Below are 27,744 nucleotides of genomic sequence, written 5' to 3' on the forward strand. Positions count from 1 at the left end.
TATCACCTTTTCAGAATATGAAAATCTTTTTAATTCTAAAATACACATGACCCAGTTGCTTCAGAAAATGACTTATATTATGAAAGAGCATTGCAGATAGGCATTATATCTTATTGTCAAGAGCATTCTTTAAAAGCCTTTCCTTACCCTTGAGAGTGTCACAGAATTATGAAATTCATAGGAGAAGCTTACACAAATAATTGAGTCAGACTACTCAATTTATAGATGAGAAAGCTAGATAAAAGAACAAGTAAGTTTGATAAATTCATTGATCCCTGAAGCTTCCTTCCCAGAAATACTACTCTGAATATGACTTTTGTCTGGGTCTTTATACCTTGTTTGGATCTCTGCAATCTAGTGGAGCAGTCTGTATAGCTCAGGATTGAACTGGCCAAGGATAAGAATCAGTTATAGACAAGATGAGCTTCAATTGGTTTTGGTTTCATATGAGTCTTATTGCAAAGTGGTTATTCTTTTAGGTGCTACTGGCATTGAAGACCGGCTGCAGGAGGGAGTCCCCGAGTCTATAGAAGCTCTTCACAAAGCTGGAATCAAGATCTGGATGCTGACTGGAGATAAGCAGGAGACAGCTGTGAACATAGCTTATGCATGCAAACTGCTTGAGCCAGAGGACAGACTCTTTATCCTGAATTCCCAAAGTAACGTATGTATAATGAGACCAAAGCAATTCCTTTGTTCTTAAAAGCTAATGACACATTTGGAACTTAATTTATATAAGGAGAAAGAGAAGCTGGTAACCCTTAGTTTCTTGATATTTGTTCTCTCCAGTAACCCAGCTCAGATTTGAGAAGTTGCCACCGTTTTTCTAAGGGCTTGGTGGAAAATCATCATGAGTCAGAGGAATCAATGCTAAATAAAATTATTATAAAAATGATTTCTTCTTTTTAAAATTTATTTTCTCCTCCACACTGGATTATGCAGGGTTTGACAAGACAACCCAACATCAAAAAATATATCAAGTTTTGAGACAGGAATCTATCCCCTTTCAAGTTGAGGATGGGTGATAATTTTTATTTTATTTACCTTACTTATAAAAAAAGCTCTCAGTGTAATTATGCCCTCTTGTGGTAATTCTTAAATTCTGCTCCTGAGAAGAGAAAAGAAAAAAGTTGTTTATAAAAAAAGAAAGTTTAGAGATTTAGACCCAGCCTATCGTTTCTCCAGAATGTCCTCCCATTGAATCCTAGTATGAATGGGCTTAGGATTTAGCTCAGTGGTTCCACCGCCTACCTAGCAGGTACGAGTTCCCAAGTTCGATCCCCAGTACCAAAAAAAGAAAGAAAGAAAAGGAAAGGAAAGGAAAGGAAAAAAAAAGAAAGAAAAAAAAAAAAACTCTAGCCCCAACATTCCAATGACTTAAATGGGCATTTAATTTTTTCTCAGAAGATTCCTTGCATATTGATACTCTACATGATTTGTGCAAATTACTTAATTATGTTTAGAAACCTCTCCTCCTCTTTCCTCCGCAGTGAGACTTAGCCAGTGGCATCATTGTATCAGAGCAGCTTGTTGTCTCTGAATTTTCTGGAATGTCCCTTCGGGTTGATGTCTTGAACCTGTGTCACAGGTTGCCCCATTCAGTTAGTTGTGCTTTTGTGATCAGGCCTCCGTTAGCAGCAAGCTGGATCATACAATTTGAAGAAACAAGAGTTTTCCTTCTTCAACACTCAGTAGGTTCTCCTTTACGGCTTACTGTGGCCCAGGCACCCAGTCACTAGCCAGCATCCAGTACTGGCAGAGAATGAGTCCAAGAAAATTCTACTCATTTTAGTCAGAAAAACAAAGATGTAGCCTGAGTGGTTGGCATAACCAGGGCACAAATGGTTGGCCGGCCTCTGACCAGGCACGTGACCTTGGTGAGTGACTTCTTCCTACACCTTTTACTTTGCCTGTAGTGTGACAGTAATAGTGATATTACTGCTTAATGCTCATTGTGAGCATTAAGAAAAATAGAGATTGCTGAGGGATCCGGGGATCTTGGAAAAAGGGCAAGTACTCAGTTATTACTGTTCAGTTTTGACTTAGAGATTTTTTTTAACCTGAAAAAGCTTTAATGTAATCTTGATTACAATACCTGGTCATGATTAAACATTCAAACAATATAGAAAACTATAAAGAAGATAAAATAATAAAATTTCCCCCGAGAGAAAAATCTGTTGACGCTGTGAGCATTCTTTCAGATGGTTCCTGAGTCTGCAGACACATGAGACCTGACACAGTACTGCATGCCTGAGGGACCTGCAGCTCCTCGGGGAGGTCTGGTGGGGAAATGCTTCTCGTACCTGTAGCTGTGTTAAAAGACTCTGTGAACTGTGTCGTGGAGAGCAGGGTGCAGAATGGCCTGGCCCAGTTCCATAGAACCACTCTTCTCACCTCAGGATGATTTTGCCCCACACCCGGGGATACTTGGCAATCTTGAGGAAGTCTGGGAACGTTTTGGTCATCACACCCAGTGTGTAGGGCTTAGGAATCAGAGATGCTTTTAAATACAGATCCTACAGTGCACCGGGAAGCCCTCCAGATACGAGAATTATCTGGCCCAAATGTCAATAGTGCCGAAGTTGGAACACCCTGCTATAGACTGTAATTTCTGGGAAATAAACGTAGTACGTAGGAGGTGAGTCAGTTTGTGTACACTGGCACACTTTTGCTTGTTGTTAAACTTCTAAAGTTGTTTGTATTGGTTTTCTTTATCTTTCACTTGTTTTTGCATTTTAAGTGATAGCTTTTAAAATTACACTTACTTGTTAACTGATACCTAAAAACAACTGGATACTATGTGATGTTTCAATGCATGTTTACATTATATATGGTTTAAATCAGGTTAAACAAACATATATTTTAAAATATTTATCATCTCTTTGTGGAGGAAACTCAAAATCCTTCCAGGTTTTTGAGAGGCATTAATACACATTTTCTATATGCTGACTTAGAAATTTCTGTGAAGAATTTCTATAAAATCACGTTATATTGTGACATCTCAGCTGTAGAATTAGGGCCAGATGTGCCCTACTCCTCCAGCCCATCCCAGCATTCACAGAACTCTGTGGAAGGGCTGCCTATGAAAGTAACCAACCGTTCACTACCTGAGGTTACTGCATCCCGCAGCTGCTAATGAAGGACAATGAAAAATTTAGCCAGCTCTCCAAAAGAACTCCTTGGCTAACTCTCTTTGCCGCTTGTTTCAAGGATGCCTGCGAGGTGGAGATGAGCGTAATTTTGAAAGAACTTCAGAAAAAAACTCCAGCTTCTCCAGGACAAGCGTCCTTAAGAAAATGTTCCCCTCAGCCTCCACTCACCCAGGACTCAGGGCAACGGGCTGCACTCGTAATCACTGGGAAGACCCTGGAGTTTGCTCTGCAAGAGAGTCTGCAAAGGCAGTTCCTGGAGCTGACGGCTTGGAGCCACACTGTGGTCTGCTGCCGGGCCACACCCCTGCAGAAGAGCGAGGTGGTCAAGCTGGTTCGCAGCCATCTCCAGGTGATGACTCTAGCCATTGGTGAGTCAAGTGGAGCAGGAGCAAGCCCTGTGCTTCTCCCTTTCACACACGCCAGAAACTAATCTTTCTGTCTGTCCTTCTTCTGTTTACCGTGCCCGCCCTTTTTCCCTATCATCACCTTTCTCTCCCCCATTCCTTCCCTCTTTTCTCGCCACAGCCCTTTTCTTCTTCCACCCCTCTTATTTGACCATCTGCAATGAATCAGGAGTTAGCAGTGTGACCTGGAAAACAATATAATAGTCAGGATTCTTTGGGTTAAATTTCATGTTCCCAAATCAACTACTTTAAGTAGAGTGAGATACTGAGTCAAAGAACTGAAAGACCCAAGATTCTACCTTCAAATTAAATTCAAGTCCACAATAATTCTCTACTTAAAAACTACTTATTGAGTGCTTTCTTTGTACTAGGTAGCTTTCTGGGGAAGGGAGATGAAGGAGTACATAAAGGGACAAAGTAGATTTTCTTAAGGATGTTCCATCTAGTAAGAGGGCATAAATTAAAGATGAAACAGAAACATAAATATGGAAGATATTAGATAGTGAGAAGAAGAATAGAGCACAGAGGACACAAAACATTGAGGGAATTTGGAAGAGACTGCAATTTAAAATACAATTTTCAGGGATCTCCCTTCTAAGGTTGGCTGGGAGCAGAGATTTGAAGGAAATGAAGAAGAACCGTGTGAGCTCTGGGGAAGAAGATCCCTGGCATATAGGACAGCAAAAGTAAAAGCCATGAAGTGGACCATGCTTGGGTGTCTGAAGCCAAAGGAAATTGAGCAAAGGGAAGTTTTCTGCAGGTTAGTAAGGTTAGAGAGGCGGCAAGTGGCAAGATCCCAGAAGGTCTTGGAGGCCAGTATAAAGTTTTGGCTTGTATCTGAAGCAGTAGGAAGCATTAGCAGAGGTGGTATGTGGTCTCCTTTAACTTTAAGAGGTCACATCGCCTGCCATATGACAGTAACTGTGAGACTACAAACACATAAGTAAGGACATCAGTTGGGAAGCTGTTGAAATAATTCAAGTAAGAGATGATAGTAGCTTGGGCCAAGATGGGAACAAAGATAGAACATGGTCAAATAGTGGACATAGTTTGAAGAAATTACTGCTAACATTTCCTGATGATATTATATGAGAAATATCTGTCGAAGCGAATACCAAGGTTTTGTAGAAGAACAGAAAAGATTCTGCTAAGATATCAGTTTGAAAAGTCCATTACACTCACTCAGTTGGAAAAGTCTGTTAAATGTGTAAGCAGTGATGTCAAATGGGCAGCTAGAATAAAAGTCTGGTTAGCAATGAAGAATTAGGTACAGATATAAATCTGTCAACCATAAGTCTAGTGACTACCAGAGCCTCAATATTATAAGACCACCAAAGAATGAGTATAAATGGAGAAGTGGTATCGTGAAATTCTGACATACTTCAGTGTTTAGATGAAGCAGAGTAGAATTTTGTTCAGTTATCAAGCTGAGTAGACATACAAATAAAATAATTATTTAAGGTGCTAGAGTGAGTTGTTATTGAGGCTAGAGTTTCTGCATTTTATATTAATTAAGGTGGTCATGCCCATCTTTGAAATATTCACTACAGCCAGGGAATAGAAGATGCCGATTTTCTGGTCTGTCATTTTCATGTCCATAAGTAGGGGTGTTTGGAGTCACTCTGACAGACCACAGAATTCCCAAAGAAATATCAGGATGGATGGTTAGTGGGCCTCTGCAAAAAGCTTATGATCATTACCAGCAAGAGTGTAATGCCTCTTTTTAAGAAGCATAAAATGTTGAAGGATTCAAAAAAAAAAACAAAACAGAACCTATATACAACCATCATACCATGTGAGAGGTACAACGGAGAAACACAAGATGGTACTAGAGTCTTAAGAAAGGTAATCTATGAGAAGGATTCCCCAGAGAAAATGACATCTAAGCTGAAAGCAAGAAAAGTTGAAATCCATCAAGATGAGGTGGAGTAATCAGGGCAGTACTATAAAGACAGAGAAATCCCCTGTGGAATAGCTGGAAGGAATAGGTTGTGTGTGGAGAACTGAAAGTTACCAAGGGTGGCATAAGAAAGGGAAAGCCATTCTGGATAGATGCCACAGCATGAAGGACTTAGAGGCAATGTTGAATTTGAAATTCTTCCTGATGACAGTGGGACACCACACATAATTTCTGTTTAGCTAGTTCCTGGGAATATGGAGAAATAGGATGAACCTTGAGGAAATTATTTGTTCACTGGAACAGCCCTTATGGATTTGACACATTTTTACTCTTCCAGTGTTTCTCACCTTTGTCTTTGGCTCATGTAGGTGATGGTGCCAATGATGTTAGCATGATCCAAGTGGCAGACATTGGGATAGGTGTCTCGGGCCAAGAAGGCATGCAGGTAAGTAGGTGTTCGCACCCAGACACATTAAAGATTGTAATCTGAAAAGCTATTTTAAGTATGGAGAAATTGCTAGCAGGGAAGGTGAAATATGAGCTTTAGGGTTTCCCAGGAATTGTATATTACAGCCTCTTGGTGAATGAAGAGAGATTCAGATACTTCTTTGCCTGACACATTCATTATACAAAGTCATATGAAACCTCTTAATATTCTCTTTATTAATAAGAAACAAAAGTATACTGCATTTCAGAGAACAAGAGTTTTTGCTGAGGAACTTGGTTTCTATGGAAAGTTCATTTGCTAAAATTACATCATTGGTAGTTTCCAAAGAGAAGTCTTCTTTCATATGACCATGTAGGAAAGCAGAGTGGTAATCCAGGCCACCTGTTAAAGCTTTGACAACCCATTGAAATCGTGCTTATGGCTTCGAGTTTTACTGTTGCTCTGCGTGCTTCTTCTCTTTTTGAGGAGAGTGAGGTCTAATTGCAAGGTAAATTTGACTATTTGAGAGCTCTGTCTCAGCTCTTTGTACCAGGCTGTCTGTTCTGTCGTGTTCCTTAGCTCAGTGTGGCCTTCTTTTCCCTCTGTCTCTGCAGGCTGTGATGGCCAGTGACTTTGCCATTTCTCAGTTCAGACATCTCAGCAAACTTCTTCTTGTCCATGGGCACTGGTGTTATACGCGCCTTTCCAACATGATTCTCTACTTTTTCTACAAGAATGTGGTATGTAACTCCAGAGGATTCGTTCTTCCCCCTTCTTTACCTCCCTATGCTGGTCGCATCAGGGATGAAGAGAAAATGTCTTATGCTAAGCTCACTCTGTTTATTGGTATACTGGGAACAGCCAGGAGTAGTCCTGCTGTCTTGCCAGAAATAATCTGAGAACGTGTGTGTTTAAACTGCTGACAGCAAGTTGCTGGGCTTGTCCATCTGCTAACATTTTCTACTCTGTGTTCATTTAAATTCAATTAAGACCTGTCTGGTTCATTTAAAAATCCAATTTTTGACCTTCTGTAAAAAAGATTGTGACAAGTAGAATTATGAAATGTTTAATGCTGTCTGTAGAAAATTAAAAGGTTTATTTCCCTTTTACTGGTGATAACAACAAAAACCCTACTGTTCCCAAATTGATGTGTCCTATGGCACATTGAAAATAGACACAAACCAAAACTCAGGAAAATGTCATTGCCTGTAGCTGGCTGGAACTCCTAGGTACAAGAATTTTCTAGCTGGCTATGAAAATCTATTTATGCTTAGGAGTTATTCAATGGTAACATATTTTGTTGTGATTATATAACTCCTAAAAGGGCAGAATTATATTAGAAGGGGTTCTGATCTTGGGCATCTCATTTAAGTTTCAGTTTGTTTATAAATTTGCTTGTTTATAAAATCATGTTGATGGCAGGTGGGCTGATTATGTAAATATATCATGATTTTAGGCCTAATTTATGAATACTCTTTAAAGTCTGTATGTAGCATGTCAGTAGTAGGCTTATGTTTATATTATTGAAATACCATCTTTAGGAAAAAAATTATTGCATCATTTTAGGATATCCCAATGTATATTTGTATAATTTAGATATATGTATACAGGAATATTTTTTTCCTGCTGCACAATGAACATTTTAGGAAGCTCTCCATACATACTAATTTGAATTAGCACTTTTAATAAAAGTTTAATAAAACTCAGATATCTTGTTAAAATACATAAAATCTATAGTTTTTGCCCAGGTGTGTGATTCTGGGAAAAGCTGTGGCTTGTCATATAAAATTCTAGGATTTTATGATCTATGACTTTTAGAAAGGAGCCCCTCTCCCAATTTTTAAAAAATCTTTGTATTTTTCCATCTTTTGTCTGTTGGGATGCAAATCATTCCCACCCCCAGATTAAACCCAACAGTTGAAAAACACAAATATTAGGAAGAGAAGCTACGTGTTCTTGGAGACAGAGGGTGCTTTAGTTAACCTATTTATGCTGAAGGCTGCAATATTTTTGCTTGAGGTTCATATATATTACCTAGAAAAACTTAAGGAACAAGAATTTGAAGAGAAATTTTTATAATGTTCCATTATATTGTTATGTTTCATTCCAAAAATAAAACACTAGGTATGACGGGTTAATAGGGCTCATCACCTGGGAATAAGGACCCTAGGGGTCTTTCTGCTTCACAGGATGGTCATTTATACTGATATCCTCCACACTTAATTTCTACCTCCTATTTACCTAGATAAACAATGACTATTTTATAAGCTATGGAGGAATGGGCCGAGGGTTATGGGCTATGGGTTTCTGGCCAAGACCAGAAACCATTAGAATAGTTTACCATTCTAAGAAGTACCATTCTGGTACTTTGGTGCTGGACAACTTTTGAGATACTGATGAAGACTATGGATTCACACCTCAAAATAACACCCCCAAATTATGTGTATCCAAAATGTATACATTTTCAGGAGCTGAGCACAATACATGTCTGAGTCTAGCTATGAAATTAAGAAAGTCTTTTGCAAGGCTCATGCCCTTAACATATCCTAGTATAATTATGATGCTAATGATGTTTTAAGATTTGTAAGATACTTTGAAAGTCATGAATACCCTCTAATGTGATCTTGATACGAAGTTCTGAGGTGTTCTAATACTCATTTTACACAGGAGGTTACACAGGAGAGAGGTTAGGAAACTGGCTTGAAGTTATACAATCATTAGGAAGTATCCTGGGGTTTAACAACAAAACTTCCTGAGTTTAGGTCCAGCGTCCTGCCCCGTGGCCTGCCCTGCTTAAGAGCAAAGAGCTTTTGTAATAGTGGGCTAGGTTTATTTGGACAAAATACTTGAGAAAATCATTGGGATGCATGTGCTTGGCCTCTGGGGCAACCAACTATCCATGTTTGTCTGTGTCTGTTCCAGTTTTAGCATTAGAATTTATGACCTGGGAAAACCCTCAGTGCTAAGCAAGCTGGGATGGTTGGCCACTCTGTTAGTACCATCCAATTTCACCACTCATTAACACAGAAAAAACTACACGCATGCACACACACACACACACACACACATAATGAAGTTTGTGGTGTGTCTGCTTGGTGCCAGCCACAGGATTATGTTCTCTTCATCTGCAACTAAAATGTCTCGATTTGAACACTGACTTTTCCACTACCTTGGAGTAAGTTCTTTAGTCTTTCTATGCTTCAGTGTCTTGGTTGCCTCAAAATACCATGACAAAGCATCATAGATGGGTGGCTTATAAACACCAGATATTTATTTCTCACTGTTTTGGAGGCTGGAAAGCCAAGATCATAGTGCCAGTGCATCTGGTTTTTGTTGAGGACTCTCCTCCCCGTTAAACATTTCTTATGGTGTCCTCAAGTGCTAAAAGAAAGCAAGAGCTCTCTGTGGTCCATTTTATATGGGCACTAATCTCATTCATGAGGGTTCTGCCATCATGACCTAATTACTTCCTAATGGCTCCACCTCCTAATATTATCACATTGGGGATTCAGGTTTGGTGTATGAATTTTGAGGATGCACAATCATCCGCTTTATTGAACTTAGTCTCTTCGTATGTAAAATGGGAACAGTAATTCCCAGTTGTTATGAAGATTAAATGAGTTATTTATAAAGCACTTAGATCAGTGCCAGCTCATATAACAAGTAGTCTGTGAAGAACATTTACCCAGGGAGAAAAAAACTATAGTGTCTTCCATTTTGTGACAAAACTGCAAAGAGGCTGAGTTTCAGTGGCTCAGAATGACAGCATATGGAAGCGTTGGTCAGTGTTCTAACTTCTGTCTCTAAGATCTGAATATTCTTCTTTGTGTCCCTAGGCCTATGTGAACCTCCTCTTCTGGTACCAGTTCTTTTGTGGATTTTCAGGAACATCCATGACTGACTATTGGGTTTTGATCTTCTTCAACCTTCTCTTCACATCTGCTCCTCCCGTCATTTATGGCGTTCTAGAAAAAGACGTATCTGCAGACACTCTCATGCAACTGCCTGAACTTTACCAGAGTGGTCAGAAGTCAGAGGTAGGTGATAAAACAAAAATTCTTACACAGATACACATCAATGGGCAAAGCGAATACATTTTCCAGTCAGCCCAGCCCAAATATTGCAGCATATGAAGAACTATTTAAAACTTTTTGAAATATTGGGTTGTTTTCCAAGATCTGTATACAGGTGGCAGATACTAAATTACTGGCTTCCTATAGGAACACAGATAAATCTACAAAAGGTTCTATGTACTTGTAAGAAGACTCCAGTGTTTGAAACCTTACAACTAACTATCTCTTCATGTACTAAACCCCACGATGCTGCCTATTCTGCTAACTAGTAAATATTCTGTCCCATTTATCTTTAAGAAAACACTTTGAGATAGAACCATATATTGTTCCTATTCTAAAGTGAGGGATCTGAACCTCAGAGGGGATTAAGTAATTTTCCAGAAATGTCACAGCTAATAAATGATTGAGTCAGGCATTGAACCCACTCAGTGATTCCAAAGCCCACATGAAACACTTCAGGTCCTACTGTCATGCAAAATAGAAGTGGTTTTAGTGGCTTTCTCTCTAAAACCATGCCCCTTCTTCACTGAATTTGTCTCTGATGGGCATCAGAGTCATCTACTTCTGATCTATAGCTCCAATATTTCTCTCTCCAAGCTTCAGTCTCTTGCTCATTGTCTGTTACACTGAGGATTGTAGTAGCCAATTAGGTGAGAAACTCCCTAAAAACCTTTTTTCCCTTATCATTCATCTTTCACAAAATTAATAATCATGACATTAATATAGCAGTTATGATCATTTTTTAAAATTCTTGGTACTATTCTAAGTGCATAACATACATGAGCCTTAATTCTCAAAATATTCCTGCAATTAGGTGCTGTTGTAATCTATATTTTGTAGATGAGGAAAGTCAGGACAGGGAGTTTCCATTGGTAACCTGCTTACATCACAGACCTAATCAATGGTACTGTTGAACCTTTGTTCCCAAATCCATGCTGTCCACCTTTATGCTAAGCAGCAGAAAAAAATATGATGCTCTCTTTGGACTTTTGAGTTCCCCACCAAGGTGCTGAATGGCCAGAAATGGAAAGTGCTTTCACAAGGGTATGATCAGAATCTGAGGGACAGAGGTGGACCTGGAGCTTTAGGTAACTGTAAGTGGATAGGTTTGAATGGGTCCATCCAGTCAAATGTTCCATTGTTGAGAGGACTCACTGTTAGAGTTCTAACAGTTGTAGGGGAAAAAGAGAAAGAAAAGGAGAGGAGAGGAGATCAAAGAAAAGAAAAAGACTCATCTGAGAATAACATAATGAAAAAGGGAAATACAATGGCTTGCATCCTAGCAAAATCCAGGAATAATAGTGAAAAAACACTATTATTCGTCAAACAACTGTACATTTCCTGGCTTTGACCTATTAGTCTGGTTTGTCACATGCCTTTCCTCTGTTTAGCATGGTGGCTAGAAAGATCATTTTCTTTTCTTTTTTTTTTTTTCCTAATTAAGTTTATTGGTACATTTAAGGTATACAGTACAGTTACATTCATCATTGGGATCTTGTACCTTTACATGACAGGTCTTGGTTCTCATTTTCTCCCCTTGTCCCTGCCCTCCCTTCATCCCCCCTCCCATCCCCATCCACAAACACTTTATTTCCATTTTTTCATTTTCTCCTAGTTTTTCTTTTCCCTTATTACCTTTCCCCTACCCTTCCCACTTTCCCAACATGTTTAGCCCTTTTCTTCCTATTTCACATTGTCAATTACATCATTAGGATCTTATGTACTATTATAGTTTTTCACCACAGAGAAACTATTCGATATTTACACATGTTTGACTTATTTATTTCACTCTTACTGACCAGGCATGGGACACATATCATTCTCAGGAACAGAATTGAACTGCACAGATAAGATTTATAAAGCAGGGTCTCTGTAGATGTACTAGAAAGCCAAAATGACAATCATCATAAGAAATCCATGTGTTGGGCTCCACTTGCTATTCCAAAGACACAGAGCAGCATATGTCAGGACTAATGTGTTATGTGTAGCCACGGTTTTCATTTGGGTCCTCTGGTGTGACCTTGTTTAGTTAACTTGCCTATGGCTCAGTTTATTTACAGATATAATATGAGAATTAAGGAGGATAACACATGTAGAATTTCCAGCCACACTGAGTTCTCAATAAGTTCAATGATGACTTTACTTTTTTTACTTTTATCAGTCTAATTTTATTTTTACTCAAACCAAGTTTCTGGAATGAATAATAATTTAGTGTCTTTAGCTACCAGAAACAGCTAACACAGAAAAGCTATATATTCAGCTTGCAGGAAGAAGAAATCCTTATAATCCTTTAATAATATACAACACATTCACAGAGAGAAACTAGAGGGAACTTAGTCTGGCTTAAAGTTCAAGGCCAGCATGCAGGAATGTGTGCTTGATATCACTGAAGGTTTCCAAGTCCAGTGAGGAAAGAGGGGTAGAAGACACATTTTCAGTCAGATTTTTTTATTGCTAATGTTTTAAAAACCCATTTGTATACACTGAAGACAGTACTTTTTCTTACGCTCAGGAAGATGATATCATTGTTTCCTGTGGTTAACCCCTGTTATTACTTCTTTGTATACATTATTCTACTGAGCTAGCCAGTTTTATAAAACATAATAGTGAGCAGATTCCCAGCATGTGACTTTACCTTCCAGAATTTGTCCTTGATTTGAACTTGGCTTCCAAGCAAATTCTATTTTGCTGAGTCATTTCCTGTCTTCGGTGCCATCAACTATACTCTTCAAGGATATAGAATCTCTTTCCCCTGTAAGAGATGAGTCTAGAAGTAAGAAGATTCCTTTCCAAAAAGCAATGACCTATTAACTGTCTCTCTTCACCCACCCAGCCTTCTTTTCTGGCTTTTCCTTCATGTTCACAATTTTCCTTTCAGTTTCCAGGATATCCCATAAGTTAATTCTTTTCTTGACTTTTATCTTGTCCTTGATCCATCCCTTTTTACTTCTGTAACCCTCTTATGCAAGTGAGTGTGGGAAAACTGTACTTTTTACCTTTTCAACATAGTTTGTCAGCAATCTCTGTACCCTCAGACATATGAACTTGTATTTTAACTTATCTCTGAGTCATTCTTTCTTGCTTAGGTTTTATGGACACATGGATGAAGATAGAATATTCTCTTGTCATTTCCAATTGGGAAATATATAGTAAAAGGAGCCACAGAGAAAAATAGGATGGAAAAAATGAATTTTCATTACTTTGATTTCCAGCAGATCAAAGAGATAAAAAGGGAAAGATGTAAAAATTCTAAGTGTAGTCTTCTGAAGAATGGAAGCACATATATGGAAACCTGTATATTTATAGAGCTTTGTTCCTCAGAAACAGTAAGACATTTTCAGGAAAGACAGTGTCTGTTTGCTTCTGAAAGAAAACAAGACTGAGATGAACATATTAAGAAAAGACAAGACTAGCTCAAGAATATAATATATGTGTTTCATTTTTATTTTATGATGCACTTCCCTAATAAACCATAGTATTCTTTCCAGCTGAGTCTAAATTCAGCCATAGAATTCTTCACACACATTCCCATTCAATTAGCTGGGTCTTGCTTGAGAACCCAATTTTGGTCATTTGACTTTCCATGTTTTTACTTTCTCTTTCTATGAGCTTTGTGTAGGAAGAAATTTAGCACATGAGATATTGTAGAATAGCTTACTAACCCAGTAAATACTGGGTTATTGAATACTTGCTTTGTACTAAATACTTTTTTTTTTTTTTGTACTGGGCATCAAACTCAGGACCTTGTGCTTTCAAGGAAGGCAGCAGAACCACTGAGCTAAATCCCCGGCCCTAAACACTATTTTAATCATTTGAAATAAAAGAGTCAAAGACTCTCTATGAAGCTTGCATTCAACTGAGATGATAACCAGAAAATCATAAAGTAAATATATAAAATTATTTCTGGCAGTGATGCAAGCCTATTAAATATGCTGTGATAGTTAAGTGATTGAATGGGAGTAACTTTCAGAATGGGTGACACTATGAGAAGTGAATTTTAACCTAGGATCAGATAGGAACTAACCATACATGAGGCCCAGAACAAATAATTTTCGGCAGGGAGAATAGCACAGGTGAATCCTTGAGGAAAGAGTGAATTGGCACATGCAGGGAAAATCTGTGTTGTTGGGTGAGTTACCCTGCTGAGATATCACCTCATAGGTCATGGAAAGGAATTTAGATTATGTTGAAAACATGGTGGGAAGTCATCCAGAGTGACTAAAAAGAGTCAATTTGATAATTAGGAAGATAACATGAACTGATTTACATTTAAGAGAAACATCTGGCTGATATGGGAGACTGGGTTGAGTATAGGACCGAGAGTGAAGAAAACAGTTAGATGGCCACCATCATGTTCCTAAGAGAGTTGATGGTAAATTCTCTTTCTTGACTTTCATCTTGTCCTTGACCCATCTCTTTTTCCTTCTGTAAGCCTCTTACACAAGTGAGTGTGGGGAAATTGTACTCTTTACCTTTTCAGCATAGTTTGTCAGCAACCTCTGTACCCTCGGACACATGAACTTGTGTTTTAACTCATCTCCTAATCATTCTTTCTTGTCCAGGGATATTGATTTTTTTAGGAGTGAAAAAAATGAAAGCAGAGAATGTGTCTCAGAAAAGAAAAATATGGGGCCAGGGATTAAGCTCAGTGGTACTGCACCTTCCTTGCAAGCACAATGTCCCAAGTTTGATCCCTGGTACTGTTTCGTGTTGTTTTTTGGTTTTGCTATGACCCTTATTAATGTTATTCCTCCCCGATGTGTGTTTGACTTCCAGGCATACTTACCACTCACCTTCTGGATCACTTTGTTGGATGCCTTTTATCAAAGCCTGATCTGCTTCTTTGTGCCTTACTTTGTAAGTCATGGCTCTTGCAATGTATTTGTTATTAATGAATCACTGGTACTCCTTTATACTTTACCTCCAGTTCCAGCCTACATAGACCAGATTTCTCACATACTCAGATTGATAATTAATTGACTAAAGTGTAACCATCTCACCAAATATGTTAGATAATGGGTTAAATTAATACCTAGTTAAGCTCTCTTCAGTGTCTTCTTAACCCTGAGCTACTTAATAATTTTTGCCAATTAATTGAATAAAATTATAACTCTGACTATATAATTAAATTATTGAAAAATCAGAGAGATGTAGTCAGAATATGAAAGCTTTTATTAGTGAGTGTTGGACTAATTCTACCCAGATGGCATCCAGATATTAAATTTAAATTCCTCTTAGTAGTTTCTAGAAAACTATTGTTTACAGCATATATATATATATATATGTATGTATATGTGTATATATATATATGTGTGTGTGTGTGTGTGTGTGTGTGTATAAAACAATTAAGTAAAGAGTTTATAAAATTAATTTTCAAAATTTAAGCTAACATCAAGTACAAAGCAACATAGTATATCTGCCTTTCCACATACACATCTTCCCAGAAGAAAACATTTGTTTGATCATGTATGGTAGTTAACAGAAGCACAGTACTGAAAATAAAAAACACAGTAATTTCAGCCCAAATTAACAATTTTCATTCAAATTAAGTCACTTGAATTGGCCTTGCTAGAAATCTGACTGTGCTGCACTTCAAGAAGAATATAGACAAGGGCCGGGGATTTAGCTTAGTGGTACCACCACCTGCCTCTCAAGCACAAGGTCCTGAGTTCGATCCCCAGTACAAAAAAAAAAAAAAAAAAGAATACAGACAAGACAACTTGAAGGGTATTCAGAAGATGGCAAAAGGTTAGAGCATTGCATCATTTGTCATTTGAGGAATGGTTTAAGGACTTGAAGATGTACAGGTAGCAGAGGCAAGAGTATTTACCAAGGAGAGGTATCCTTAGAGTAGCTGTAATAGCTGCTTCCGAGATTTATTAAGTGGAACAAATTTGATATTTCTTATATCTTAAAGAGCTAGAATTATGAATAAAAGCTTTCAGAAAGATGAATTATTATTCATATTAAAGAGAAATTCCCATGGAAAGTTCAAATATTATGAAGGCTTGTCTGTGTGAGGCAGTCTGTCTTGAAAACATTTATTTACCCTCAATGACCAGCTAATGGTAGCACTGTGGAAGAATCTCAAGCTTTAACTGTGCAGGAGATAAAGTGGGGTTGACTCATACTACTCAGTGTGCAACACTCTCCATTCACCTCTTGTTATCCTCTCCTTGTAGACCTACCAGGGCTCAGACATTGACATCTTTACATTTGGAAACCCCCTGAACACAGCTGCTCTGTTCGTCATCCTCCTCCATCTGATCATTGAAAGCCAGAATTTGGTGAGTGGTTTTCATGCCTGAGAGAGCCTGGAGCGCTCTATGCTTGGGGAAGTGTCTTCTGTTAGCGATGAGCCTGCTAAACTCCCCATGCCCACAAGATGAGCGTTGATGAGAAGAGTCCTGACTCTGGAAGAATGCTGACTCCTGCTTTTTGTGGGGACCACTGAGCGCCACTGTGCTGAGGTGGAGGCATTCCTCAGACAGTGGAAGACCCCTGCCCGCTCCCCTTCCTAGTATCGATGGTGGACAGTCATCGAAGTGTGAGTCAAGCTGGAAAATAGCTATCCTTCTATGAAACACATGTTCCCTTCCTATACCTGCTCATGGCCTTGTGGCCACTCCCACTTTCCAGGCTGTTTTTACCCACTGTTCCTTGACATTAGCTTTTTTATGTTGATTCATTTAACATCCTTGTATGGCCAGCATTTTTCAAGACCAAACTGCTGCCTTTCAACTAATATTAGAAAGGCACTCTGTGTCATACTCTTCTTACACTGACTTTAGTAAGTGATGGTTGTATGCCTTTATCTTTTTTTTTTTTCTGTTGTTTATCCTTGAGCAAAATCCTTCAGAAGTTTCCCCTGGTATTTTGGGTAAACTCTGAAACTGTGATAGCCTGTGAGGCCTCATACAGTAATGCCCTTACTTCTGTTTCCAACCTCATTTTCACTTATTCAGGAGCTAGAGACATATTATTCCTCTTTAACTATTCAGATAAATTAAATCTACTGTCACAACTAGTCTGTGGCAGATAGCATATCTTCTAATGAAAATATTCTTAGTACCCCTTATATTCGTAAATTTTACCCAATTTAAATATTAATTTAGGTTACTCTAAATTTCATCAAAAAATGCTGTTTTCCCTTAGAGCCCTACCCTAACAATAATGTATAAGTAGTCATTTAATTATGTGACTATCTGATTCTTGTTTGTTTTGTGTATTATATTGTGATCTCTGGGAGGACAGGGTTCATGCATTCTTTGTTCACCACTATACCCTACTGTTGAGGACAAGACTGACACACACTGGGTATTCAAAACACATTTGAATGTACAAAGAAATAACTAACTAACCAGTGCCTGGTGTATATTTACTATCACGGTCATGAAGATTTCCAAAAGAACATAGGTCAATGAGATTAAGTTATAAAATATATGAGATTATATCATCAATTTATCTTTAACATTAACTTCTAAAGTAGGGTGGAATACTTAATTTTAGCATCATTTGCTTTGCTTATACCTAATCATCTATCTCATAAGCCCAAAATTAAAATATGCAAATATCAGATTGTGTGCTAAATGGAATTCTAGAACTGAAATATTTGGTCCTCTTTAATATCTATTTAATTTTTAAGCAGTCAAAGAGGTACTTTTAGTGAACACCCAAGGATATGCCTTCCATGGATTCTAACATTAGTATTCCAGAGGAACTAAAACATGCAGTGTGTCAGTCAGGGTTCATGTATTTTAAGCAACCACAATCTATTCTGACTAACCTGAGCAAGTGGAAATGTTATGAAACTAAACAAATCAAAACAAAAAATTCCTACAGAGCCAGAGCGTCTCTGAAGAGCCAGAGAGCAGAAACCAATGGATGGGCTGGTCAGGGCACCACTCCAGCCTGACCTGGCTGCAGTCCTGCTCATTGCCTCATGGTGCTCCCAGACTGGTCCCTGGCAACGAAGTCCTATGGTCCTGGCCTCAGTCCAGGCTTCAGATAGGGGAGGGGGATGTTGTCAAGACTGTGCACAATACTCCACACCCTTTCCAAGAAGTAGGGGAGTGAAAACTAGAAAAACACAACAGCTCCATAAAAGATCCTCTATTGGAAGATCCTTCCTCACACCAGAGGACACATGGCCAGGCTCCTGGCCTCTGACGCTCCCGGGTGTAAAAGTCAGCCATGCTGAGTGTGTGAAATGAGTTCCTTTCCTGTTCCTGCTCACGGTCTCATGGCCACTCCCATTTCCCACTCCCATTTTTCACCCACTATTCCTTGACATTAACTTCTTTATGTTGATTCATTTAAATGTGAGCATAAACTCCTTGAAGTCATTATCTCTCTTGCCAACAGCATATATGAAAACAAAATAGTTGGAGTCATAGGACTTTGAAAGAAGGAAGGACATTTGAGAAGAAAAGAAAGATCATTGTTCTAGAGGCATGGCAGTCTTAAGGAGTTAGCAAGCATTTTCTGAACAGTTTGTTTATGTCATTGTACAAGAAAATGAGCCGATTTTGTGACTCTTGTGAAGATAGCTACTTTGGGGAAGTACTTGCAAGATTATGATAAAAAGGGAGAAGATTGGATCTTGTTTTGAAAATTGTAGCTCAAAATAAAAAAATTAATAAAGGCAGCATTTCCCTAAAAAGTATGACTTGAGCCACCAGTAGTATATACTGCGATTTTAGTTGTTACTGCATACTGCACTGACAATGAGTACTACAAAATGTGAAGGTGATCATCTTTTCTTATTTCTGATCATGTAAAACAGGAAGTCTGTTTAATGCTGCTATGTTTTATCACAAATTTTACTAATTTCTCTTTATAACAAAGGCAGAGCCACCCCCAAACTCAGCATTATTGTGGCAGAAAATGTTAATATCACATTTAAAGTACTGATCTCTTTTTCTTTCTAAATTGCACTACTTGAATTAGTGAGCTAGCTTTAAGAAAAATAATGTTGCAAGGTGCACATGGATACGTAAGTGAGCAGAGTATAATGTGACACAGAATGATTTATTTCTTGTTCATATAAAGTGACTTGTGTTCCAAGAAACTGTAGAAGCAAGTTTCCTCTGAAGGGTGGCTCAGTGACCCAGCTGTGTTTTATAGCCATACTTCCTGGAATTTTCTCTAAAGGCAACTTCTTGCTATTCACGGAAGAAAAGGAGATAGCAGGGAAAACTGCCTGTCCCTTCCTCCTCTCATTTCACTGGTCATAGCCCGTCACAGAGCTATGCTTAATTCCAAGGGAGTAGTGAGGTATGAGCCATTCAAAAGCTAAATAAGGGAGAAGAATGAGATTATTGGTGAGCAACCCTGAAGTCTAATGTGTATGAATGGCTCAAGTTTTGAAGATCACTGGATTGGGATATTACCTTAATGAAGAAACTGATCAATGAATGGCTATAGAAATAAAATTATAAAGTAAATCTGAACACCTTCTGGTTCGTAGGCAATACAGAATATGCTGTTAAGAGGATTACTTTTTGATTTCAAATAGTAATGCAAGCTATTTGTACAAGATGCTTTCTCTTATCTCTTCTATGTTTTGCTTCCTGAAGTTTGTTGTTCCATTTGCTGAGTGCTTGGATGTGTTGCCTCTTCAATGGAGCAGGGTTTGCTGGCTAAAATGGAAAAGATCACTGAGTGCTCATTTCCCTACCCTTCTTGTCTTACAGACATGGATCCACATGTTGGTGATGATTGGCAGCATCTTGTCCTATTTTTTCTTTGCCTTGGTCTTTGGAGCCATGTGTGTAACGTGCAATCCTCCATCCAACCCCTACTGGATTATGCAAGAGCACATGCTGGATCCAGTGTTCTACTTAGTGTGTATCCTCACAACCTGTATTGCCCTTCTGCCCAGGTATGGTATTTATTTTGTACTCAGGACAGCAAATGGAATCATAGATATAGAGTCCTTGAAGCAACAATAAGAATGGATGGCAGACTTCTGTTTAGTAGTGGGCCAATCATTCTTTATACTCGGTAAAATATTGGTTTTATCTCTTTTACCAGAGAAAAAAAGGTGGGGGAGACTTAAACAAATGAGAAGGTTTTTATCTCTCTTATGAAAAATTCTAAACTTTTGACAGTTCACAGAAATAGGGAAGCTTTGTTTCATAAAATCATCCAAGGACCTAAATGCCTTCCTCTGTCTTTGTGAGGGCCATCTCCCAAGTCCTTATCTTGGTCTGTTTTTTATGGTACAAAAGAGTGCCACAAACCAGGTAACTTATAAAGAGAAATGTACTGGCTTCCAGTTGTAGAGTCTGAAAAGTCAAATATCCAGGCACCAGCAGCCTTAGTAATTCTCCTCCCAGAAGCCCACTTGAATTTAAGTATCCCTGGTGGACTTGCTCACTTAGGCAGCACATGTACATATCCATGATGGAAAGTAGAAGGGCAAACCTATCCCATCACGGCCTAATCACCTCATAGAGCTCCCACCTCTTAATACCATTACAATGACAATTAAACTTCAAGAGGAGCTGTGGAGGGAACAAGCATTCAAACCTTAGCAGAATTCATCTGCATTGTTGAAGATGGTCCCCACAGGAAGGGGAAAAAGAAAATAAAGACCAGATTATCTTTTTTTTTTTCCTTTTGGAAATGATATGACCCAGAACTCAGGTATGTAAATACTGAGTGGCTAAAATCTAGAGGTTTCTAAAAGGAAGGAGGGGAGAATAAGTGCTGAACTACAAGCAGCAGTCTGTCCTAGTACCTGGAAACACTGAATACCTTACAGCTTCCCCGCTTGGCTGACACAGTTATCCTCCCCTCTTTAATTAATATGATTCTATTATTATAAGGGATGGAAATGACCAAGAATGTGTGAATGTTTAACATATAGGGTCTTGAACACAGAGCTTTTCCTCTCTATAGTTTTATAAAATATGTTTAGCTGAAAACACTGTAAAGTAGTTACTCCACCTTTTCAAAGTGTGATATAAGAATCAAAATGGAGCATTATTCTTATTCTCTAATATAGTTGACAAACTGTAGTTCACAGGCCAAATCTGGCCCATTACTTGTATTTGTCAATAAAGTTTTATTAACATAGCCATGCTCATTGATTTTACATATCATCTGTGGACACTTTCACACTAGAGTAGCAGAGTCCAATAGTTCCAACCGAGACTGTCTGGCTTCCCAAACCTAAATTATTACTATCTGGCCCTTTACAAAAAAGTTTGCCAAACACATTTGTAACAGCCTCAGAAAGTACACTGAGTACAAAACCTTTGATGAAAGAAGCCAGTGCCTGCCAAAGATCACTCCACACATCGACAGAGCTCGTATGAGAGATTTTATTGTAGAGCCACCGTGGAACAGTGGCCCACTCCACAAAAGGGGAAGAAAGGAGAGAGAGAGCGAGCACTGGGGGAAGGGAACTTGGTTATATAGTGGGTGAGTGGTGCAGGCAGGTCAGGGCGGGCAGCCACTCGGGGGATCATTATTGGACATCCATTCCTTATATGGAAAAGCCTTGTTCCACACTTCATGACTGGTGGCGCGTGATGTAGGAAATGGAAACTTTAAGGTGAAGAAGGGAGTTGCTTATCAGAATGGCAGCAGCCCTTCTAAGGCACTTATCCTACATTTGATGCCAGTGCATGTCTTTTTTTAGACATGTGTAAGAAAGTCCAGCTGAGTCACGCTGGTGGCTGTGGTTTTATACTTAGCAACACCTCCATCAAACTGAGATGCCTCTGTAGCCCTCCTTGCTGTTACCTGTTGTCAGATTAAAAATTGACAAGATGAATTTTTGTAGAATTTCTGAAGAAATAATTACTTGAAGTTTATATCTTAAAAAATTTTTACCATCAGCAGTATATTTCTTCTATTGTGGAGGTAGGCTGATACTTGACCCCTACAAAAGATACCTGTGCCCTAATCCATGTAACCTGTGAATTTTATCTTCTATGGCAAAAAAGGGATTTTTGCAGATGTGACTAAATTGTAGATCTTGAGGTAGGTTCATTACCCTCAATTATTCAGTTGGTTCCTCAGTATAATCCCAAGTGTCCTTCTGAGAGAAATGAAAGGAGATTTGAAGTAGGAAGCAAAAGCACTATTGCTAGAAGCAGCAAGAAGTGGGCTGTCTCCTTGGGCTTCCAGGGAGAGAGACACTGGTCTTTCTGACAGTTTCATTTTAGCCTGTGAAATTGACTTCCCAATTCTTGGCTTCCACAACTGTGTTTTTGTTGTACTAAGCTTACCAAGCTTGTGATTTGTTTCAGCAGCCATAGAAAAATGATAAAGAAACGCTGCCAGGGAAGTTACCTAAAAATGAGCAAATAATGGCTTTTAAAGTTGAATAATGGGCAAAAACTGGAAGAAGTTTGAGACACATGATAGGAAAATCCTAGACCTCCTTCACCAGGCTGCTGGTAGTATAGACTTCATACACAGCGAAGTGGATAGCATAGTAGAGAAAGCCTATTTCATCTTAGAGAATACATATGTCATAAAGAGAATGTTGCTAGAAATATGACTGTTAAAGGCACTGTGGGCGAGAACTCAGAAAAAAACGAGGAACGTGTGTTGGAAATAGGAAAGGGCATCTTTAAAACTTAGTGACAGAGAGTTGAGCCGAATTGCATTCTACAGTGACATATAAGCAGAAATTGTAAGCAAATGAAACAAGATATTTGCCTGAGGTGGTTTCCAAACAAAGCGTTAAAGGTGTAGTGTGGTTTATTTTCATTGCTTATAATAAAATGTGAAGGGAAAGCAATTGGGAGAATTCCTAGGCCAAACAAAATTAGCTTTAGAAAATTCCCAGCCTGCCCGCGTTGTGCAAGTTGCTCAGTGTAGGAGATGGATAAGAATGTGTTCTGGAGCAGGCCGCAAGTGTAGATGGGCAGCAGTTTTACAAAGTGTTCAGGAGATCAGGTGTGTGACTCATGGGTCCCCTTCACTGTCTCAGCGGCATACAGGGAAGTTCTGTGGTCTAAAGCTCATGACGTTCATGGGGGACCCATACATTTTCTGAGAATGTTATATGGATAGAAAAGCTGCCAGCTTGTCCTAAAAGAAACAGTTTGAAGTAACTTGTTATAGTAGCCAGAGGAACTAATTCGAACGCTTTCTGAATCCCTGTTAAGTCAGAAGTCAACACCCTGCCTGATTTCTGTGTTTTACCTCATTTAACCAAACTTTAAGCCTATAAGGTAGCAACTATTAATACCTCTCCTTTCACAGACTTTATTTTTATTTACCAAGCACTTTTCTAAGTGCTTTACAAATATTAATTTATTTTATACTGCTATTATCTTTATTTTATAGTTCACTTGCCCTACTCCTTGACTTCAGGAACCAAGTGGCCACTCCACCCTTTCACTTTTCCTAACTGCTGTTTTTGTGGATCCTATTATGCATTGAGTCAAAATGAATTCTGTGATGTTTTCTGTAACCTAGGTTTACATACCGAGTTCTTCAAGGATCCCTGTTTCCATCTCTAATCCTGAGAGCTAAGCACTTGGACAGACTAACACCAGAGGAAAGGGCTGAAGCTCTCAAGAAGTGGAGAGGGGCTGGAAAGAAGAACCAAGTGACATCCAAGTATGTGGACCAATCCACTGGCAAGTCAGGAAGAAGACCTGTGTCTGGCCCTTCTGCTCATGCAATGAAGTCAGCAACTTCCTGTGCTGCTGAGCAAGGCGACTTGCCTCTCTGCGAGACTGCTTTAGACCTAGGCTTCTCTGCACCTGAGGCCTCAGACATGATGGACCCTAAAATATGAAGAAGGCAGGATACGCCCCCTGTTGAGAGGCAACTGTCCTTTCAAGTTTGGAAGGATTTTGAAGAAGCACCCCTGTTAAACAAAGATGACTCACATTTTTCTCTCAGGGGTGTGAGCATCTTACTAGGCTTGGCAAAGCTGACATTACAACCATCCCTGGATGTTTGTATGTACGGTTGTAAAAGAAGAATGTGATTTGACCTAAACAAACTCGAAAATGTCAGATATTTCAATCAGAATCACATGCTGTTATGATACATTTTTGGATTTTTATAAAAGCATTTTAGTTGACCTAGAACTGCAAACATCACTGGGATTCCTTTGAGATTTATTTATTTTCCTGGGAGCTCTCATATTCTTGGGAAGTGCTTTAAGAAAGCAGGTTCCAGTTTGAATTGTTTAAAATTAGCATACCTGTAATCTCAGGGCTCAGGAGGCTGAAGCAGGAAGATCATGAGTTTGAGGCCAGTTTGGGCTGCATAACAAAGTACTTTCCAAAAAACAAATAAATGTTTTAATTAAGAAAAAACTATATTGAAAACTAGATTCAGTCTCAAAGGAAATTTCCACATGAATATATATTACAAATGGTTAATTTACAGGTGAATTCTAAAGAGCCTTTTCAACAACAGTGGTAAAATATAGTAATAAGTGAACTGTTTCAAATATAGTTAGTGATTATCAATAGCTTTTATTTCTTCTGAAAAGATACCTTTGGTCTTCTGACTGAAGAGCTCAAGCATACCTCTCTGTTGATCTCAGTGTTTTCCTAAAGTGGAGCCATAGGAAGGAAGGGGGCAGAGGGATGCTTCTGCTCCATCAGGTACCGGGAATTGTTCCTCTCTCATCTTCTGTTTAAGAGAAGAGGTCTCATGAGGTCTGTGCAGATGTGGTCACTTGGAAACAGAAGCCAGAGGGCAGGCAGACAGAATCAGCGGAGCCTACCACCCGTTCATTGGGCAATTTCCTGTATGCTACAACAAACAATACCTCCTCAAAATAAGACAATTTCAAGCAATCTTCCAGAGACTACAAAAGGGTTTCATAGTCTTTGCAGTACCCAGTAACTTTTCTGCTGTGGTGGCCTTTGCAAAAGTGAAATATGGGTTGAGAGTAATACAGCTTTTTCTCAGGGAAGGTTTCCTGACGTTCCTAGAAAAACTTGTTTTTAATGTGTTCGGCAGGAATGTCTATAACAAGTTTACAGCTGTTACAAATCATATTTGCTGGCTTTGGTTAGAACCAAGAAACTATTCTATACCAAGTAAAGCCTCACGCTATAAAAACATCAAATATCCGTGTTGAAGTCATTTTAAAATTCTATCAAGAAGTTGTCACCAGTCACCAGTCAAGGAGAATCCCATTCCTGAAACACCACGCTCATGTCCAGTATCGGCATCAGGGTCTCTTTCCTATTCAACAGTTATTCTCGGGGTTTAATCTTGAACCTGCTGCCTACTATCCTGGCCCAACGTCCTTTTTATACTCTTTTATCATTATTGTAAAGCACCTTTTATATTGGCTGATGTTTTAGAACTTTTAAAATCCCACATGGCTAATGGAAGTGCCTTCTGCTTCCTTAGGAATTTTGTAAATAAACTATTTAATAAATAGTGTGGACTGAAGAGTTGTCATCACTCCTGTAAATATGGACTGAATCCAACTGTAAGTGGTCCCAGAACTTAGAAGGAAAAGTACTGAGGCACAGCATTCGCAGAATATTGTTTCAGACCTTTTTAATATAGAGAAATCATTGATGTCATATCATGCGTTATCCTCATAGCAGCTGCCATTTATTCTCTGAAATCATCATGTCCTGATAAGTAAAAATTTAGAGATATAATTGCTTGTAAATAAAAGATTATACTCTAAAGATTTAAAGAATAAGCCTAAATAAATTTTTAAGACATGAATTATGCCTACATATGAATGAGCAGAGGAAAATAATGAGTGTTCATGTTATGGGCTACAATCATGCCTACAACTTCAAAATCCTCAAATCTCTGAAAAATGTTTCACAAATTATATACAAATTCAGTGCCCTGACCAATTGTGAGGATATTTATACATTTAATGTAACTATTTTATATTTTGGAACAAAAATGTTAATGTATTTAATTAAACTGTATTTTTTTAATTCAGAAAATTCTGAATTCTGAAACACATCAGGCTCATAGGCTGAAGAGGTTTTGGATTTGTCTTCAAGTTTTAAAGGGTCACATTTATAAGAAAATAATTCATTTACACAGTTACCTTAGCCTATTGCATATTTCACCAAATTTTGGGTGATGAATCATTATATCATTGCTCCTACTAACTCAAAAAAGATTAATAATATACATTTGGGGACAGAATTTTATTACATGCCCAAAACGCTTATAAAAGAATTAGATCGGATTCTCTAGATATTAAAGTTCCACGTGCTCTTACCAGAGCTGACATTCTCATTGGACAAGGAGTAATTTGAATCTATTAACATCTTCTAATTTCAGACCAATAAAGGAGCCTGGTGGTCTAAAAGAACAGGTACCTGTGACAGTAAAGATATGAGCTGAGTGGGCATCACCGTACTATGACAAAGGAGTGAACATTTTCCTGGGACTGGGCATCTAGGTTCCATCTTCATACAGAAAGATAATATCACTTTATTTGCACTCTGAATTATTTAAAACAAGTACAATATGTACATTTCACTGAACACAAGTTGAACATGGCTAAAAGTGGTTACATTTAGCAGGTACCTACAAGTATAACAAAACTGACATGTTCTTCAACCTTCTTACATTTGTGACCACAATTCAATGGTGGGATTTCACATACTCTAGGCTTACAAAAACCTATAGGACAGGAGATGAGTAACACGGAAAGTAATTGTCAAAACAACTTTTTGAATTTCAAATTATGTTTACACATAGAAAAGTTGTATATAAAATTTGAGTACAAAAATACATGTATAAAATTGCAGGTAGTCTTTATTTGGAAGGCTGAGGCAGTACAGGTTGCTGCTGGAGGTTAATAACAAATTCTACATGTTCAAAAGGCATGTTGCAAAATGAATGTCTGACTAATTATTAAATTAAGTATATGGGAAGATTTGTGCCTTGAAGTTTTTAGTGGAGAAAAAGACTTTTAACCACTAATTGCTTCAGAAATTGATTTATGTAAAGTGGCCTAGTGCTTTTTTGTTTTTAATTATCAATAAGAAGAAATGGCAACACCAGATGTTAGACTTAGGGGGAAATTACAAAATGTTTTACTCTGTGCAGTGTCTCGCTGTGCTTTGAAATATATTTCTGTACTTTATTGGTATGAATGAACACAGGAAAACAAAATTTTCGTATTTAATTTGGTGTGGGATACACTGTAATTTTCTTTTTTAAAAATTGCATTCCTCCAATCTAGAGCAGGTTCTCCTTTGGTAAACTTTCATCTCCATTTCATTTTAACACAGGCAGAACATATATTTCCCATGAATATTGACCTAATGCTGAAATCTTAATTAGCTGATATGCACTAGAAAAGCTCCAGAAACTAGGAAACAATGACAGAGGCTTTCCTGTGAAATCACATACTTGACTTAAGTCCAGAATGGACAGAACTGATATTCCAGGAGTCAATTGTGATGTCTAGAGAACTTTGCATATGTTTTGTGATTTCAGCAAGCTAAATGTGTGCTGATGTTTTTACCACTGTCTTTCAGAAATTCTCTGAATTACACAAACTTCGGAAGAGTAAATAAACACATAAATTAGTTTGGCTTTTAGTAAATCAAGAGCCAATCTCCACTGTTAATACTGAGATTTTCACCTAAACTACTGGGCTTGAGAAACAGAAACTGGAGTTCAACCAGTCTGGATTTGTGTCCTTTTGGTGATAGAAACGAAAGAAATTTTTTGTAACCTGTTAACCTTAAGGCCTGCAAATTTTAAATCTGCGGAGTTGCTACTTGCTTTCATATTACACTCAAAGTTAGACCTGGTAAAACCCGCTGTTTTTTTTTTTTTTTTTTTTAAGCTTTTC

At 38.3% G+C, this 27,744-nt stretch overlaps 1 protein-coding gene across 2 annotated transcripts in view; it reads left to right on the forward strand.

Annotated features, from left to right (window-relative positions):
* The window catches only part of Atp10d (ATPase phospholipid transporting 10D (putative)), a 96,202-nt gene extending 72,021 nt beyond the window's left edge, over positions 1 to 24,181 (forward strand). For both annotated transcript variants that reach the window (XM_010640194.2, XM_010640193.3), the window contains exons 15-23: positions 480 to 664; positions 3,211 to 3,520; positions 5,825 to 5,901; positions 6,498 to 6,623; positions 9,720 to 9,920; positions 14,733 to 14,813; positions 16,139 to 16,243; positions 19,652 to 19,839; positions 23,400 to 24,181. In XM_010640194.2, coding sequence (XP_010638496.1) covers positions 480 to 664; positions 3,211 to 3,520; positions 5,825 to 5,901; positions 6,498 to 6,623; positions 9,720 to 9,920; positions 14,733 to 14,813; positions 16,139 to 16,243; positions 19,652 to 19,839; positions 23,400 to 23,724 — 1,598 coding nt within the window. In that variant the 3' untranslated portion in view covers positions 23,725 to 24,181. The remainder of the gene's footprint in view (positions 1 to 479; positions 665 to 3,210; positions 3,521 to 5,824; positions 5,902 to 6,497; positions 6,624 to 9,719; positions 9,921 to 14,732; positions 14,814 to 16,138; positions 16,244 to 19,651; positions 19,840 to 23,399) is intronic.
* Positions 24,182 to 27,744: the final 3,563 nt, after the last annotated feature.

Source organism: Fukomys damarensis, unplaced genomic scaffold (genome assembly GCF_012274545.1).
Source record: "Fukomys damarensis isolate Sample0158 unplaced genomic scaffold, DMR_v1.0_HiC HiC_scaffold_35, whole genome shotgun sequence".
Classification (NCBI taxonomy): Eukaryota; Metazoa; Chordata; class Mammalia; order Rodentia; family Bathyergidae; genus Fukomys; species Fukomys damarensis.